This window comes from Vidua macroura, chromosome 1, assembly GCF_024509145.1.
Source record: "Vidua macroura isolate BioBank_ID:100142 chromosome 1, ASM2450914v1, whole genome shotgun sequence".
NCBI lineage: Eukaryota > Metazoa > Chordata > Aves > Passeriformes > Viduidae > Vidua > Vidua macroura.
The window spans coordinates 24,406,226-24,423,200 of NC_071571.1; the positions used below are offsets into that span (position 1 = coordinate 24,406,226).

Genomic DNA, 16,975 nt, shown 5'->3' on the forward strand with positions numbered 1-16,975 from the left:
AGTACATATATATACTTTTCCCTGAATATTTAAGACTAGCATCACTGCAGCATACTGAAAACCCCTGGAAATCCTCTGAAAGTGAAGAGTGCATGAACCTCTTCAAAGTTCTTAATATTGCCTGATATAAAAGACTAATTATTTCTGAAACATCAGAAGATTATATTAGGAAATAGTTTTATGTAAGAGGAAGGTTTTGTTATAAGACTAAAAATTTGCATAAAGCCATTTGAGAGAAAATATGTATCAATATTTATTTTTCTACTCATTATAGGGACACAATGGTCTGGATGGTCAAAAGGGACAACCTGGTACTCCTGGCACCAAGGTAAAGACAAAATATAAAAATGTAGGATGAATTTGCAGCTCTTCCTAGCAAAAGACATGTGAAGTCCCATCCAATCAGTTTTCCATGTTGCCATTAAACATTGCCCAGCTGCAGTAATCTAGAAGTCAGTGGATCCATGTAGAACAAATACATGCACCTTGTCATGAGAAAATATTCCTGGGGCCTTAGTCTTGAGCCCTCAATCAAGTTGTAAGCAAGTTAGTGCTTTCAGTGAATAAAGGCTGCAGAACTGGGCTCTTAATGTTTGACTATTCAGCAGCACTTCAGACTGATTTTGCTATCTCTGCTCTTCTCTGGATTGCTTTCTATATTTGGGTAGGTTTTATTAAGCATGCTAAAATGAAAACATCTCCTTTTTCTACAAAACTCTATTGTGTGAGACACGTGATCAGTGTAAGGTTTCCTGCTAAAAAAATTGTATACATGCAGTGCTTTTCTGAGTTAAGGCTGTTTGATCCTCACAGTCTTTTTTCTTTTTATCATCTTCATATTAGAACACATTTGAACACTAGCCTTCAAAAAAACCCTTAATAATATATTGTGAAATATAGTCTAGAAACATCTATGGTAAACTCTTTGTCTTTTATTTTTTTCTCCTCCCATTCCACCTCAGTGCCTAATATCAGCATTCTTGAAAAATTTGCTGTTGCATCATTATGTTGTAGGAAATCCTGACTGATTCACAGGAGATTTGTGTTCATAGACTTCTAATATAACAATGAAAAATTCAAATACTAATTCTCCATCTTGCTTGTTTCTAAGAGCATAGCACTACTTGGTTATAACTACATGGTTATCGTGTTTTTAGTTGTAAGATAACAATCTTCAATATCGTTGCAAGTTGTTAACCTTCAGAAAAAGTTTAGCTGGCAAAGTCTGTCCAGTCATTGGAGATTTAAAGCAGATAAAGCACATAAGTAAAGGATAGAACAGTTACTAGTAAAAGTGCTAAAAAATACTAGCATAATAAATAAAGGTTGATCATGATATAACTGTGCTGAAAGCAGCAATGAAGGCAAAAACTTGCTCTCTTTGCAGCATTTAAGACTAGGTGCATTCAGGATACAAGTGCTCTAAGACAAATCTTGTCACTGTAGACCAGCCGAGACTTGTTGAGAAGGCTGTTGAGAATACAGTACTGAAGGGAGAGGAGCCAGCTATTAATGGCTGTTACTCAAATACTCAGTATTATTGGTCTTAAGTTAAAAATACCTGAGGCAGATCCTTATTTTAAGCCATTTGAGAGGATTTTGTCAACTTATACTAAGGCAAAAGAAAGCATCATTAGCTAAAAAACAGCTGCTGATTAATCTGCAGCTGACTTGCAGCTGATCTTGTAGTTGACTATCCAGATCCAATCTCTTAAATGTGTACCACAGAGTAAATATCAGCATAAAGAAAGGGGGTAAAGAAAGCGGAGCAAGTGACAGAACTTTCTCTGGCCTCCCCTTCTAAAAGGATTCCATCTGGCTGTGTTCCAGTATATGCAGGGCCAGTTGCAATCTCTGCACCCTCAGGACTTGATGTGCTATTATTGTATAATGTGATGTGGAAACATGGACAGTGCTGTCTTATAAAATGATACAGAAGACACAGGCAATGGGATTCAGTAGCTGAAAATCTCTCTGATAGTGTTAGACTATCTGTCCAAAGCATCCTTTAAGTAACTCAGGTCTCCAAACTTTCTTTTTCATAGGGAGAACCTGGTGCCCCTGGTGAAAATGGTACCCCAGGACAACCTGTAAGTATTCACTGCTGCTGTGGGAAAGTATAATCTGATATATTTAGTTCAGCCAACATTTTCTTCGATATTTGTCATTATTGACACTCCAGATACCCAGATACTCTAATGTAATATGACTTAACAGAGGAAAAAATGCCTATATATCTATGTTCAATAAAAATATATAAATGAGTTTATTTAATTTTTTTTCAAGGGTGCTCGTGGTCTCCCTGGTGAGAGAGGAAGAGTAGGTGCCCCTGGACCAGCTGTAAGTGGCTTCCCATCTGTCTGTCATCATGTGCCAGCCACTTACTGTGGCTTCCTCTGATATTCAGTTCTCTTTTCAAACTATTTATCATGTTCTTCCTCACAGGGTGCTCGTGGAAGTGATGGCAGCGCTGGCCCCACTGGACCTGCTGTAAGTTTCAGTCTTGCTTTTTGGCAGCCTGGTTCCATTAGGCTTTGTGCTTCTTTTCCTGTTTTTAGAGGATTTCTTGGGCTCTTAAGAAGTTGATTGTGTTGATGTTTTTAACATAGTTCTCTGTTGCTTATCAGAACATCACAAAGAGAATTAGTGAAACATAAACCCTTTGCAGACAGTATCATGAGAGCCTCAGGATTTATATTAAACACATCCATATCAAAGGAACCAAATATTCTCTTGTTTGCACTGGTGATTTCATGAGGAGGTTTTCCAGCACATCTCACTGGGAAATAACCAGAGCACAGAATTCTCATTTCCAGCAGTCTAACAAAAGAATTCTCATCCAAAAGCTAGAAACTTTCTTCTTTTTAACAGATACATATCATGCATGTGTTACAGATGGCTATAATTATGTACATCCTGTAAATTATATATGCACAACAGGACATAGCTTTGCATCTGCAGGCACTAACCTTTTTCATTCACTACTGATACCTGAGTTGTGAGCTAGTGTGAAAGGTCAGCAAGATCCAACTCTCCTGATCTGACTGGTAAAAAGTAACTATTCTAATAAGAGCTAATCCAATGCAAATTTGTCAGTTTAAAAGGAGTTAGTGTTGCCATAATTTACCCCTGACTTCAGTAAGGGGTAAATTATGAGTAAATAAACCTCATTTATCTCAGCCACATAAATATGAGTACAAGGATATAGTTTTGAAAGTGTAAAAACAAATCTGGAATACACTAGAACAATAGTAATAATAGGTAATAGGGTTTTTTTCTTCCTACCTTCAAAAACTGAGTCTTTTGATGAAGCTGTATTTGGTTCTGTTTTGCCAGAGTAGATATTAATACCCCTTGTCACTTTAAGCACCTGTTGTGCTTTAACTGAGTAGAATGTGAGCATGGGTATGAATTTCTCTTAAGTTCTCCCATGTGGAGTATTTAAAAAATTTGTGATTGGGCAGTTAAATTGCAGGCAAATAAAAGTCTTGCAGCTAAGATCTGACATAGTAGAACCAAAATATTTTAGCTGAAGGCATTTTGAATAAAGGCAGTTGAGTTGCTATAGGAAAAATGTTCTGAAGCTGTTGATTGCATAGGTTGTTATTCACAATGGGCACAGTGTTGCATTTTGCATTATGTCCCAGTGTCTGTCCCAGGCTGAAGTTATTTGTCACTTAAGGTTATGATACCTTAAATATACTGCAAAGCAGTTATAACACTCATTTTTTAAAACTAAAACAGAAATAATGTTTTATCCATCTATCCAGTTAAAATTTAAAATGTAAATAAGTCATTGCAATGAAAATTCTGGAAGTTTATGCTTTGAAACACATCCAAAAGGAAATTTGGCTCTTTTTTTTTTTTTTTTTTTTTTTTTTTTTTTTTTTTTTTTCTTTTGCTTTTGCAAAACTAGTGACAATTCCAGGTACCCCCTTTATAACAGAGTAGGCTATAGAATGTTTGAAGCCAATTCCTCTTTGTCATACCAGCTGACATGTTTTATTACCTTGGATTTGTGAGGCAGTTTTATTATAATTATTTCTAATTGTAAGATACTAGCTTGCAAAAAAAATAGATATAGATTCCCAATATGAGTTGAATTTTTTAATTAATAATTGAAGAGAAACTATCCCTTTTTATTTGTATGCATTAAAAAATTAAGGCTATTAATCCATCAGTGTATCTTCTCTTGTAATGTCTAGTACATTGGAACCTTGTCCCAGTGTAATTATAAATATCACAGCAATAGGTAAACATAGTAGAATCAGTCATCTTGCCTAGCAGATGCCTGCCTCTGCTCATCCTCTGTTTGTTCTTTCTCAGGTGTTTGGCCTCAAGGCAAGGTTTTACCAATTCTTGCTTAATTTGCACTGCAAATGTTGTTTAAGCATTCACCTGGCTCTTAACTGTTTGTAGTGAACAAAATCTGTCAGTTTGGGCCTGCAAAAGGCAACTAGTGTGCTGAAGGGGTAATGTGTGGAATTAGTAAGTGTGCATTTTTTTAATCTGGTTACTTCAACAAGTAAGATGTTTCTGTTGTCTGTGAATACCTTTACACAACTGTTTCCCTTTCACTTCCCAGGGCCCTATTGGTGCTGCTGGTCCTCCAGGCTTCCCAGGTGCTCCTGGTGCTAAGGTATGAACATCTGCTTCTACTGGTAATTTGATTGTGAAGATGAAATGTGCTAAGCAGAGTTTCTAGGCAGCAGAAAAACCCCATCCTCTATGAACTAAGAGTGCTTTCTTATTAGTTACTCTAGGGATTCATCCTCATCCTGATCTGTATTTGGAGAACATCAGATATGAATGCTAATTTAAAAGTCAGCACTTACTTCACAGCTGAAAATTGAAGCTGGGCAGGTTCAGGAAGATAAAACTCTTCTACTGCTTCCTAATTGGTGCACTTATATACACTTTCCAGGGGTGACATGAATCATAATAAATAAGTGAGGCAGCAGTTCAATCACTTTACAGAAATAGTGGAGGACAAAGAAGCTGTATTCGAGTATTGGGCTACTTCCGAGTCCCTGAAATTGCAATACAGGAATTGCATTGAAATTTTTCAGGTTTAGGGCAGCACCATTTTGCTCTTGTGGACTGTAATTTGTATTATTCACTCTATTGCTCAAATCTTAGCATTTTTTAACTGAGTAAGAGCGTAAATATTTTGAGTGACCAAGGAAGGACAGAGCATTTGAGGAAAGAATATTGCATATATTTCATTTACAAATTTTGCTGACCATTTGTCACAAAATCCATATCATTTTGTGTATCAGACAAAACTTAATCCTCTTTTAGAAGAAAAAGTGTTTTTTTCTAGACACTTTAACTGCAGGGAAGATGAGGAAAAAATTGAGATCCCATTCTGGTTATTCTTTTCAAAAGGCAAGACTTGAAAACCTTCTCTAAGTCTTCTCTAATCAGATGTAAACGTGGTTATAGCATATAGTTTCAAGAGAAGACTGTCTACATATTCAGGATGAACTCTGACTGAACTGCTGAAGAGAACTTGTCATTATATTCATGTTCTTGTAGTAAACTTAGGGAATACAGCCTTCTGAAAATAAAAGCTAGGACCTTTTTTTTTTGTCATTTACTCCATTGCAAACACTAAATTATACACTCTCATCAGGCATAATTTTGCATTTTGCATCAATGCAAATGGCATCCGAAAGTGCAAGATAATGGCCAGTTAGGTCTTATGTACTGTAGCACCTCAGGCCAATTCTGGAGGCACATGGATGCAAATGAGACTGGAATTCTAATTCTGATTTTTTTGGTCAACCTTCTGAATAAGCATCTGCTTTTCCCTGTCTTAGCCATTACCTTAGATGGAGCCTAAATAGACATCTCAACTTGAGTGCCTTTAAAATCAATTAAAAGCTCTCAGCTGCTTGGTTTCCTGGCCTCTGAAGTGGGAATACACAAATATGATTATCTTCGTGCCAGGCTGATAGAGGATTGCTTCACTCTTGCCATAAGGCTGTGTACACTGACAGAGGGTTCTGTCCTTCTCTCCAACAGGGTGAAATTGGACCTGCTGGTAATGTTGGTCCTAGTGGTCCTGCTGGCCCGAGAGGAGAGATTGGACTTCCTGGTTCTAGTGGTCCTGTCGGCCCTCCAGTGAGTAACTTGCCAAGCTTTATCTATTGTCAGATGTGTGCACTTTTGATTCTGAATTAACCAGTACTGTTACCTTTCTTAACAGGGCAACCCTGGTGCTAATGGTCTTCCAGGGGCTAAAGGTGCAGCTGTAAGTACAATTACACTCACTCATGTTTCCTCTAAAAAAGCCCAGTTCAGTTAATGCAGCAGAAAAGACAATGGGTTCACAATGCCTTTTCCCCCCTCTGTTGGACAGGGTCTTCCTGGTGTTGCTGGTGCTCCTGGTCTGCCTGGTCCCCGTGGTATTCTTGGTCCTCCTGGCCCTGCTGGTCCTAGTGGCGCTAGAGGACTTGTTGTAAGTGACCTCCTGTATTGCATGTATTTGAAAACCAGACACAGTGTCCATAGCTGTATAAGATCTCTGGATACATTTTGCTATAGTGTAGACATCTTTTCTTGATGCACTGTACTAGAACATTGTAGTTAATTTCTGTGTCTCATTACTTGCTTTAGGTGCTGAGACTGAAAAGGTTCACCTTTTCACTCCCTATGAGTGCAGGGAGTAGTTGGGTTCAGTGATCCTTGTGGGTCCCTTCCAATTATGTGACTGTGCAGCTCTGTTCATGTTGATAGGACTGAGAGAGATGTGGCAGCAATCTCCCAGCTAGGCCCCAGTGGGTATCCTCAGTAGAGGAACCAGCCCTAGATATGTTATTGTTCAATACTGTCATTTCTAAGCACCTTTAACATGTTTGGTTTTGTGCCTTTTAAGTCAAAAATACAGTCATGGTCATTGGCCATTTTCATGATAGAGACATTAGATGATAAAAGTATTTTTTAAGTCATGATTAAGCTCTCCAGGTAGAAGAGAGATTTTTGATTTTTGGGATGATGCCTAATTCTGTCATCTCTTTTTGTTATGGACTCTAGGGTGAACCAGGCCCCGCTGGTGCCAAGGGAGAAAGTGGTATGAAGGGTGAGCCTGTAAGTATGGCAAAATGTGAAAGCTTTTTCAATCAAAAGCCTGATAATATCTGCAACACAGCGTCTGATATCTTGTTTTTCTCTGTTTCTTCAAAATAGGGTGCTGCTGGACCTGCTGGCCCTCCTGGCCCTAGTGGTGAGGAAGGCAAGAGAGGCAGCCCTGGTGAACCTGGCTCTGCTGGTCCCCCAGGCCCTGCTGGTCTGAGAGTAGGTTTTCTTTTCATGTTCCAGACTTAGAAGCAAAAAGGAAAGTGAAAATCAATCTAGAGTCCCACAGGCAAATTAAATAATTAGGAGTAATTAAATTTACATTTAAGCTCCTAAGCAGTGATTATTTTCAATTCTGAACCTTTTGATTAGTTGGGACCAATCCCATTTTTGCTTTGCATTAATGCTTGTTTACTCTCTTATCCCTGAAGTATTTAGAGATTGCTTTGATTTATCCACTATATAATATTTAGTGAATTATCTTGTGATTACTCTTAAAAGTTTGTGATGGGATTTAACTGCTTAAAACAGATAATGGGTGCACACATAATGGGAGGCAAAAGCTTTCAATTCAATGTCTTCAAGGATGCCCAATAAACTTTTCACTGGGTGAGAAGGCCATCCATGAACTTCATGTAGCTTCGTGAAGGAAAAGAATTCACAGGAAAATAATAAGAAAAATGGCAGCGCTTCCCCCAGATTTTTTTTTTTTCTGAGATAAAGAATTCAGTCAGTAACTCTCTACAGGGAATGTGGAACTGTGTGGGGCAGGTTGTGGGATCCTAGCTGCTGGCTAGAGCCACTGTTAGTTACAATGGACACTGAAAATGGTACAAACAGATTAGAATTTAAAGAAATCTACAGGAAGTGAGAGAGATTTCTTTCACAATACCTATTTACACTGAGGTGTGTGTGCTTAAAGCTGCACTTACTTCAAATTCAGCAGACCTGCTTGGAAGGCTGAAATCTAGTAGGCACTATACACCTCACAGGAAGATTTCTTCCTTTCCCTTTCTTGATTTGTTTTGTGTTGACTTGCAGGGTGTACCTGGATCTCGTGGGCTCCCTGGAGCTGATGGCAGAGCTGGTGTCATGGTAAGACTTTTGTCTGGGTCACTATTTTTGAACCATCTTTTATACACAGATCTGCAATGCTTTTTGCTACCTCTGCCTAATTTTATTTCTTTCTTTTGGTAGGGACCTGCTGGTAACCGTGGTGCTAGTGGTCCTGTTGGTGCTAAGGGTCCTAATGGTGATGCTGGCCGTCCTGGTGAGCCTGGTCTTATGGGTCCAAGAGTAAGTTCAAACTCTGTGGATTAAGTGTGAACTACATAGGAAGAAAATTACTTATAATGGACAAAATTATTTGAAAATCCAACTGCAAAAATTCAGCATGTGTTAACCACAGTTAGGGCACATCCACCACTCTACTGAAAAAAACAGGAAAAAATTAGGAACAATTAAGAAGCATCAAAATGTTTATTGAAATTAGTTACTTTTGTTAGGGTAGCATTTGATGGCTATGGGATGGAGCACTGTCCTCTTGTACTGGATATTGCATTGACTTCTGTAAGGGGTTTCCACTTGTGATAATTTACAGAATGTGATCATTATGATCACAATTAAGGCATGTGTGTTCTCTTTAATGAACTCAAAGGAAAGCAGACCCTATTATGTTATATAATTATACCCTAAATTATGTGAAATGGCTGATGTCAATTATTTCTTTTTTATTTTACAAATTATTTCACTGAAAACAGCCATTTACTTTTAGTGGTGTGGGCTGCAGCCAGATTATGTTTTTCTCATTATATTTATGCTCCTTATTCTTTCTCTTCCTACCCTACCCTGTGAAGTAAAGGTTTGCAATGCACATATGAGTATTAGGCATCTGCAGACATTGAAACATACTATCCTCCAAAGCAGACCCTAAATTAGTTTCTCTGAGTAAAACAGGTGCTTCCCTATACTGATTTTCAACTGGCATGGGAGCACACACCGTCAAATTAAGAGTCATTGTGCTTCAGGTGGAAATGTGATAGCACCTACAGTCCTCTTTAAATAGTGTATATTGATAACTTGGCACCTCTGTGTATGTGCATGCATGCATGTAGAAAAAATTGTGGTTATGTATTGGGTGAGTAGGTTTCCTCCTAAAAACATGAAACTTTTCCTTTCTCAGGGTCTCCCAGGTCAGCCTGGAAGCCCGGGCCCTGCTGGCAAGGAAGGTCCTGTTGTAAGTACTTTGCTTTTTATTCTGTTCCCCCGTTGCATGGGAAAGAAAGAAGTACAATTGCATAAAGCAGACATCTCAGCACTGAGCTCTAACACAACTGTGTAAAACCAGCAAGATTCTCTATTGTAATACTCAGAAGATCAGTGTGAAGATTTCCATTCATTTCTGTGTCCTGGGAGGGAAAGAAAAAATACAGAGTTCTACAAAAAGGAGAAAAAGGGAGGGATGCATGAGCATGCGATGTATCAACAATGGTGAAAAGTTAAATTACATTTGCTTCCTGTCAGTACATATTTCTCCTAAAGCTGAAGTCTAATTAAATTACCTGAGCCATTTAATAGTATGACTTCTTTTTCTAGGGTTTCCCTGGAGCAGATGGTAGAGTTGGGCCAATTGGTCCAGCTGGTAATAGAGGTGAGCCTGGCAACATTGGATTCCCTGGACCAAAAGGTCCCACTGTAAGTACAGGATAGAAGCTTTGTATTACTATGAAAGTATTTCCAGACTAATGTGTAGGGTCCCAACTATCATTAATCCAACACATCTACCTATATGCTCCTGTGCTGCTCATTGGGTGGCATCTGCTTACATTCAAGAGCTCTGTTTCAAATTATTTTCCAGTTATCTAAAATATGATTAAAGAAATGAAAAAGCAATTTAATTAGCTTAGGGATATTTTGATATTGAAGTGATTAGAATAATATATGTCTATTTTATGATTTCAGTATGTCCATTTTATCATTTCTGTATATTCACATCTGTAAAAGTTCTGTCAAGTTTGGCCATTAAACTAGTTTCAGAGTACTGTTACTTATGGAGCACTATCCAAAGCTCACTCAATTTACTCAATTTAGAATAAAAGCTACCAGTGACTTCAGTGGAGTTCTTTACATGTCCCACAGAGACCACAGATAACAATCATGTCCTGGACTTGGCTGTTGCTGTACATACACGCACATGCAAATATATAGTATATTGCATAGGATACTACATGGAGTGCCACAAATTACAATCTCAAAACATAAAGGCATCGAGTTTTGAAAAGACATATATTTTTGAGCTAATCTAAGTGATCCAAAAAGACAGATGGAGCTTGTGTGTATTTTAATTTGGGTTAAAGAAATATTACAGTAAATCTGCAGTGAGAGTGTAAGTCTCTGCTTAGTAGTTTAAACTGAATCTAATATGAAGTGTTGGTTAATTTTTATACCTTTTTCTTTCAACTTCAGGGTGAACCTGGCAAACCTGGTGAAAAAGGCAACGTTGGTCTTGCTGGCCCACGGGTACGTGGATATATTTTATTTATCACCTTCCAAAGAGGAAAAAAAAGTAGATTTTCCAAACCTCTGCAATAAGATAGCATTGGCTTGTGCAAGTATGACTAGATGATGAAATTAGAAAAGCCCTTGGGAATGCATTATTTTTAGCCTCTTGTTGATGGGGACTATTACTTAATGGATAAATGAAAACTCCTCTTCTTGGGTATTAGTTGGGTAATTAATCATGGGGTATTATCCTATGAAGAGGAAAAAATAGCACGCCCTGTCCTAATTCTTAGAGCACAGTGTATGGTTTCTAATTCATCCTGTGAATTTACAACTTTTTACTCATAGTTGAAACTTACTAATTCTTCCATTTAAGGGACTGAAAAAAACAGTCTTGTGTGGGAAAAATGCTATTAGCAAGGTTTCTATATTCTGTATTTCCCAAATAAGTTTTCTTAAATATAAATGTGCTGCAATAACTAAAATGATGAGAATTTAAAATTTTAAGCATCTTTAGTACCTCTGGCTTTGAAGTTCTTGAAAGTAAATTGTTAAGTTCAAAATACACAGCCAGAGACATTTGGTTTCGGCACATAATAATTTAGAAATATTACTCATATAAAATTAAAACTTTGATAATAGCTTTCTACTTGAACATATACAGGGTGCTCCTGGTCCAGAGGGAAACAACGGTGCCCAAGGTCCTCCTGGAGTCACTGTAAGTAACAGCCTCCACACAAATCCAATTCATTATTTACTTTTCATTAATGGGACTTCCCATTGTAAAATCCACTTCCCTGTATTTTTTCTTCCAAGTTAATCATTTGGGGTTTTTTTCCATCCAGGGCAACCAAGGTGGAAAGGGTGAAACAGGTCCTGCTGGCCCTCCTGGCTTCCAGGTAAGTAACTGTGTGCTCTGTTCAATCTTATCTATGGTTCCCATAGCATGAAGAGCTTCTGCCTTAACTATATTTGTATTCTTGTTTCTTTACACTCAGGGTCTGCCAGGTCCCTCGGGTCCCGCTGGAGAGGCTGGTAAACCAGGCGAGAGGGTGAGTGACAGACACAGCATTCCATGGATGAGGCAGGAATTGCATGAGGGCTGTGTTTGCAATGGCACATGTGGTGGAGCAAGAGCCTGTTGAATCTATTTGCCAAAACAAAGCAATCAGGGTAACATGAAGACTTTAATTTGGAAAAGTCCCTGTTGCATTGGAACTTGCATCATACTTCCTTTTAAAAGTTTTGGTATGAAACAAAGCAAAGATAGCCCTTTGCTTTTTGGGCCTTAAGTAGCAATAAAATATGCTTCTTCCCCCAGAAGAGACAGTACATGAAAAATATTTTGCTTCACATTTCTTTCAAAATCTTCAAGGTTCAGTCTAACCTGCACTACTCCATTTATGTTTTTGCACCTCAGCTGGTTTCAGGGAATGTACAATGGCATCCAGTTGAGGTAGTTCAATTGTAATTCATGCTCTAGCTGCTGCACAGTTGGTGTGAGATGTATTCTGCAAATTGTGCATCCTTTGTGTCAGAGTCACCTTTAACATTTATAGTTACATCTCGGTCCCTGTAAAAGAGTTTACATTGAATATACCTGAAAAAAGAGCTTGTAATTTAATAACTAATTCTTCAGATGAAAAAATATTATCTAATGTGTACCTTGAGATACTGTGCAGCTGGAGGAAAAGGGCTTATTTCCATGTATGTAATAGATTGTCTGACAATTCAGCTGAAACTTCTCAATATACTGCTGCAGTTTGAGAATTTCCATTTGTTGCTAAGAAACAAAGTACAATTTAAGCAAGTAAAATAAACTTTACTTCTATATCTATTCTCTTCTAGGGTCTTCATGGTGAATTTGGTGTCCCTGGTCCCGCTGGCCCAAGAGTGAGTAACTCATTTGAAATTTGGTACAGACTATCTTAATAATGTGTTCAGTAATGATAGTAACTATGTACGTTTCCATGTTCCTCAAGGCAAAAAGCTCTTCTCTGTTACAGAATAGTGTATTGCAGCAGACTTCCAGGAATGAAGGATAATATTCTCTGCTCTTAGCAGGTGTCAGGGTATTTGAGTTAGGGTTAACACAGTTGCCAGTGCTAGTAAACTTCTGTATAAGTATGAATATTACCCAAATAATGATATCCTGTATTAATCTTACAATGAGACTGTGGATGATAAAGGACTGATCCTGCAGTGTTACACTGGGGCCTGATGAATATGAGGGTTTTCATCTGCAGTGCCTGTGCACACACCTTCTTAGCTTGACCATTTCAGTTTTACTATCCCTTGCTAAGCAGCTCCTACCTCCCCAGTACTGTCTTTGAATAGAGTGGACTGAATTCAGAAACCAGAAGCCATTAGAAGGTATTGCCTCCCAGTTCCCTTTAATTCTGAGCTATCAATAAACATCCTCAAAGAACTTTGTGTGGATGCCTTCCTGCATGGCAGGAAGATTCCATTTATGTAGAGCAAGGATTAGTTTATAAAGGGCTCAATTAAGTATTTGCTTTCCAAATTCACCTCTAAAGAGATTGATATTTAACCTACTTCTGTTGCTTCTTCTTTTCTTCTGACTTCCAGATTAAATATATCCAGTGACAAATATTCCCATTCACTCTTATCAGTTATTTCAATCAGTTTAAACAGCACTTTTTGTTCCTATGGTTTAGTGCCCTGAGTCTGTATCAAAAACCATGTCTGCTCTAAACTCTCATTTTGCCATTTCATCCAAGCCAAGTTCCCTTTGTCATAGCAGTAGCAGTTATTTGCCTCTGCTCTAGCTTGCCCTAAGCATCACATATCGAACCCTCAGTGTATTTCATCCAGTATTCCAAATTAGGCCTTACTGATGCTTTATACACAACATTAACACTTCCTAAAAGTATCCCACTGCTTGTGCTAGATCATATTTTCATTTTATATGTCTGTATCATATTGTTGGCTATTACCTTTCCCTTTCAGTCATTTTCACAATTGAAGCCTCCATTTACAGCAGAATTTGCAGTTTTGATGCCTAAATAAATGGCCTGGTACTTGCACTCTTGAATTTTATCTCTTTGCTCTGACAGCCATCTAGCAGGTTATTCACTTCTTCCTGTGAAGTCTGCCAATCCTTCTTCCTGTTGACAAATGCTTCCTTTGTGATATTTGCATATTTCTTCTTTTTCTGCCTCTTTGTAATTAACTAAATGTATAAAACAAGTTAATTTAGGAACATCTCTACAATATAAATTAATCTGTTGCATCATTGATGCTTTCTACTGGTGAGCTAACTCCCCTTAAGTCAATTCTTTGACCACATTGTAGTTCTTCTACAAATTCCAAATTCTCCAGCATAACTAAAAACTCCATTATACCTTATTAGATTATTCACTGATGTCCAGCTTGATCACTCTGAGATAATTTGAGATATCTTTAGTAAAACTGGTTCTATTTTTGTTAGATCTATTGTGCATTTAAGTTGAGTTTCTGGTTACTTACATGTCTCCAGATCTATAAAGCAGAATTTGTCCTTATACCTGTTATAATGTACAGGTCACATTAGTAGGCTTTAGGTGTTACCTTTATTATTCTCCTGTCACCAGGCACTTGCCACTGCAAAAATAATTGTTTGCCAATTACTATCCCTTTAATTTCACTAGAATACATTATTTGTCCTAAAACAGGATCTCCATTTGATAGTAGGATGTCTGTTAACAGAACAAGCACAGTAGCCAAAATCCATGTTCAAGAAGTATTAATACTTTAGTTGTCAGCTGTTGTCATGATGCAAGACTTTATTACTTCATTTTGATATTCTTGTGTCAAAAGCTAGAGTCAGTTCTTATGACAAATTTAGTTAATAGCTTCCCAATTCTAATTAAAGGTTTATTCAGATAAACATGTGACACGCTGTCATTGCTCCTCGCCAGTGCTTTCAGCTAAAGAGCAATTCAAGGGAGCACTCAGATCAGACTGTCTCCTGTAGGGTGAGCGTGGTCCTCCTGGCGAGAGCGGTGCTGTTGGTCCTGCTGGTCCCATTGGAAGCCGTGGTCCCTCTGGCCCACCAGGCCCCGATGGTAACAAGGTATGTCTTTTCCAGCTGCTGTTGCCTTACTGTTGAATTCCTGATCAACGCAGTCCGAAACCTCTCTCCAAGTGGTGAAGTTCCATCCCACACTAGTCCACACTAATATTAAATGGGTTTATGTTTAGTAATATAGATGATGGGAGGGGAAATCAGTTTGCATACATGTTGTCAGCTGGGGATGCTGTTATACTGTTTGGAATAGGATCTGAGATTCTGACCAAAATTCATGCTGACTTCAGTTTATACCCACACCTACCTGTACACAGGAAGCTCTTGTCTCTAGTTAGCAATATTTTCCCCCAAATATTAGGGCAATAATAAGTGATTGTTTAGCAAATGATGATGTTGGCTTGATGCTAAGTGAATCTGGGTCTTAGTTTTCTAGATTTCCATGGCTAGTCTTTCTGCAGAAGTTTAGTTTGGAAAATGGACCTAAAACCTCAGGAGCCCACAGAATCAGAGAGCGTTCACATCCGGCATCTTCACTAGCTGGAAAAGTAAAACGTGTACAATAGCTCAAGACAAAAATGTTACTACTCACACTGTTTACAACCAAGTAGAATGGTGGGCACAACAGTAATGAGGATTTTGTTCCAAACTTTGAGTGACTTGACCCTGACTTACATGATCTGCTGTTGCTGCTAGGGTGAGCCTGGCAATGTTGGTGCTGCTGGTGCTCCTGGTCCTGCTGGCCCTGGTGGAATCCCAGGAGAGAGAGGTGTTGCTGGTGTTCCAGGAGGCAAGGGTGAAAAGGTAAGATGGACAACTGGCTTGTTATTGCATGCACAGGTTTGAGATGCCTAAATTTCCTTAACTTGGAAAAACCTGCAGGTTACCCCAATGTGACGTTTATTTACAGTGAAACTGTATTAGGCAAAGGTCAGCAAGTAGAGGTTTTGTTGGTCTAACGGACTGACTGTCTTTTCTAAGATGCCAGCCTAAAATTTTTAAAAAACACTATGTCTTGACATGCAGATTAATGAAGAACACTAGGCTGTATTAAGAAAAAAAAAAGAGAGAGAGCAGAGTGTTGATCTGGTTTCTTGACTCTAGTGATGGTCTGAAGATAACTTTTTGTTATATGAAACATGTGGCATTTGATGTGTCCACCCATATGACATCATTGTTTTTAATAGCTGTTTTCTTGCTTCATATAGAAGGTATAACATGAATACTTAGAAGCACTTTTACAGATGGGTATCTCTTGACCAAAAGAAAAGAGATTTTGAGGGGGATTTATATTCATCATTTGTAATATACATGGACATGGTTTTCAATTTCTAATTCCATTCTGAATTCTTGGTACCTGAGAGAAGCCAAGAAGGCTTCCCATGACAGAAGCAGGTTTATTCTGAAAAGCATGCCAGTACCCTTTCCAAACATTCACTTTGCCAGTCAGTACCTACTCAGCAATAAGAATAAAATAATCAACGCTCATTTCTCCAGAAAACCTAGGAAAAGGTTTTTGTATGATATCTAAATAATGCACAGATACTCAGCAAACAGCTCAAGACTTCTTTCATACAAAATGTTGTGTTCACTACCAATCAATTTTTCCCACTGTGCGTTCCAGGGTGCCCCAGGTCTGAGAGGTGATACAGGTGCAACAGGAAGAGATGGTGCTCGTGTAAGTATCTTCTGGTTCTACTTGACTTTACCTTGCTACACCTCAGAACTTAAATAACTGAGAAGAATGTTCAGAACTTGCATTTCCCACTGTATTACATTACTGCTTGTATCTGCTCATTTTTGATACAAATCAATGTAATTTTGTTGCCCCTTGTCCAAGGATGATTGAATTCAGGGGGAGAGAGAGAAAAGTGATCACTTCTCATGCATCCAAGCAGAGAAATAACATGAGCAGAGTATTTCACAGGCCTTGCACAGCTGTTCAATGTAACAGTGTCCTTTTTCATTTTATGGGCTCAGCCCAGACAGCTAATTTTAAAGGCAGCCTTCAAAGTTACACAAAACTATCCTTAATTTGAGATTTCAGGTGTCTTTCTTAGGATTCATACTTTGGGAAGGAAAATAACAGAACAGGTTTTGGTTTATAAAATCATGTATCCTTTATATTGAGAACATCTGAAGGAAAGTTAGTTACACACTTTTTTCTAGGGGGAAAGAGAAAGCTTATTTAAAGTAGCTGGTCCTACTTACATTTTGTTTGAAACAGTGTCCTGTCTCTTGGGCTGTAGGGTCTCCCTGGTGCTATTGGTGCTCCTGGCCCTGCTGGTGGTGCTGGTGATCGGGTAAGTCCACTCTTTGAATGAAAAAATGCCTTGTTGATACAATTTACTCACAAATGAATATTAA

General features: G+C 38.3%; 1 protein-coding gene across 1 annotated transcript in view; it reads left to right on the top strand.

Moving 5' to 3' along the window:
• Positions 1–16,975, top strand: part of COL1A2 (collagen type I alpha 2 chain) — a 39,220-nt gene that overhangs the window by 10,395 nt on the left and 11,850 nt on the right. The window contains exons 12-34 of the mRNA XM_053993021.1: positions 275–328; positions 2,046–2,090; positions 2,287–2,340; positions 2,446–2,490; positions 4,586–4,639; positions 6,028–6,126; positions 6,212–6,256; positions 6,365–6,463; positions 7,039–7,092; positions 7,192–7,299; positions 8,122–8,175; positions 8,278–8,376; positions 9,263–9,316; positions 9,676–9,774; positions 10,546–10,599; positions 11,246–11,299; positions 11,427–11,480; positions 11,580–11,633; positions 12,430–12,474; positions 14,558–14,656; positions 15,305–15,412; positions 16,233–16,286; positions 16,858–16,911. Coding sequence (XP_053848996.1) covers positions 275–328; positions 2,046–2,090; positions 2,287–2,340; positions 2,446–2,490; positions 4,586–4,639; positions 6,028–6,126; positions 6,212–6,256; positions 6,365–6,463; positions 7,039–7,092; positions 7,192–7,299; positions 8,122–8,175; positions 8,278–8,376; positions 9,263–9,316; positions 9,676–9,774; positions 10,546–10,599; positions 11,246–11,299; positions 11,427–11,480; positions 11,580–11,633; positions 12,430–12,474; positions 14,558–14,656; positions 15,305–15,412; positions 16,233–16,286; positions 16,858–16,911 — 1,539 coding nt within the window. The remainder of the gene's footprint in view (positions 1–274; positions 329–2,045; positions 2,091–2,286; positions 2,341–2,445; positions 2,491–4,585; positions 4,640–6,027; positions 6,127–6,211; positions 6,257–6,364; positions 6,464–7,038; positions 7,093–7,191; positions 7,300–8,121; positions 8,176–8,277; positions 8,377–9,262; positions 9,317–9,675; positions 9,775–10,545; positions 10,600–11,245; positions 11,300–11,426; positions 11,481–11,579; positions 11,634–12,429; positions 12,475–14,557; positions 14,657–15,304; positions 15,413–16,232; positions 16,287–16,857; positions 16,912–16,975) is intronic.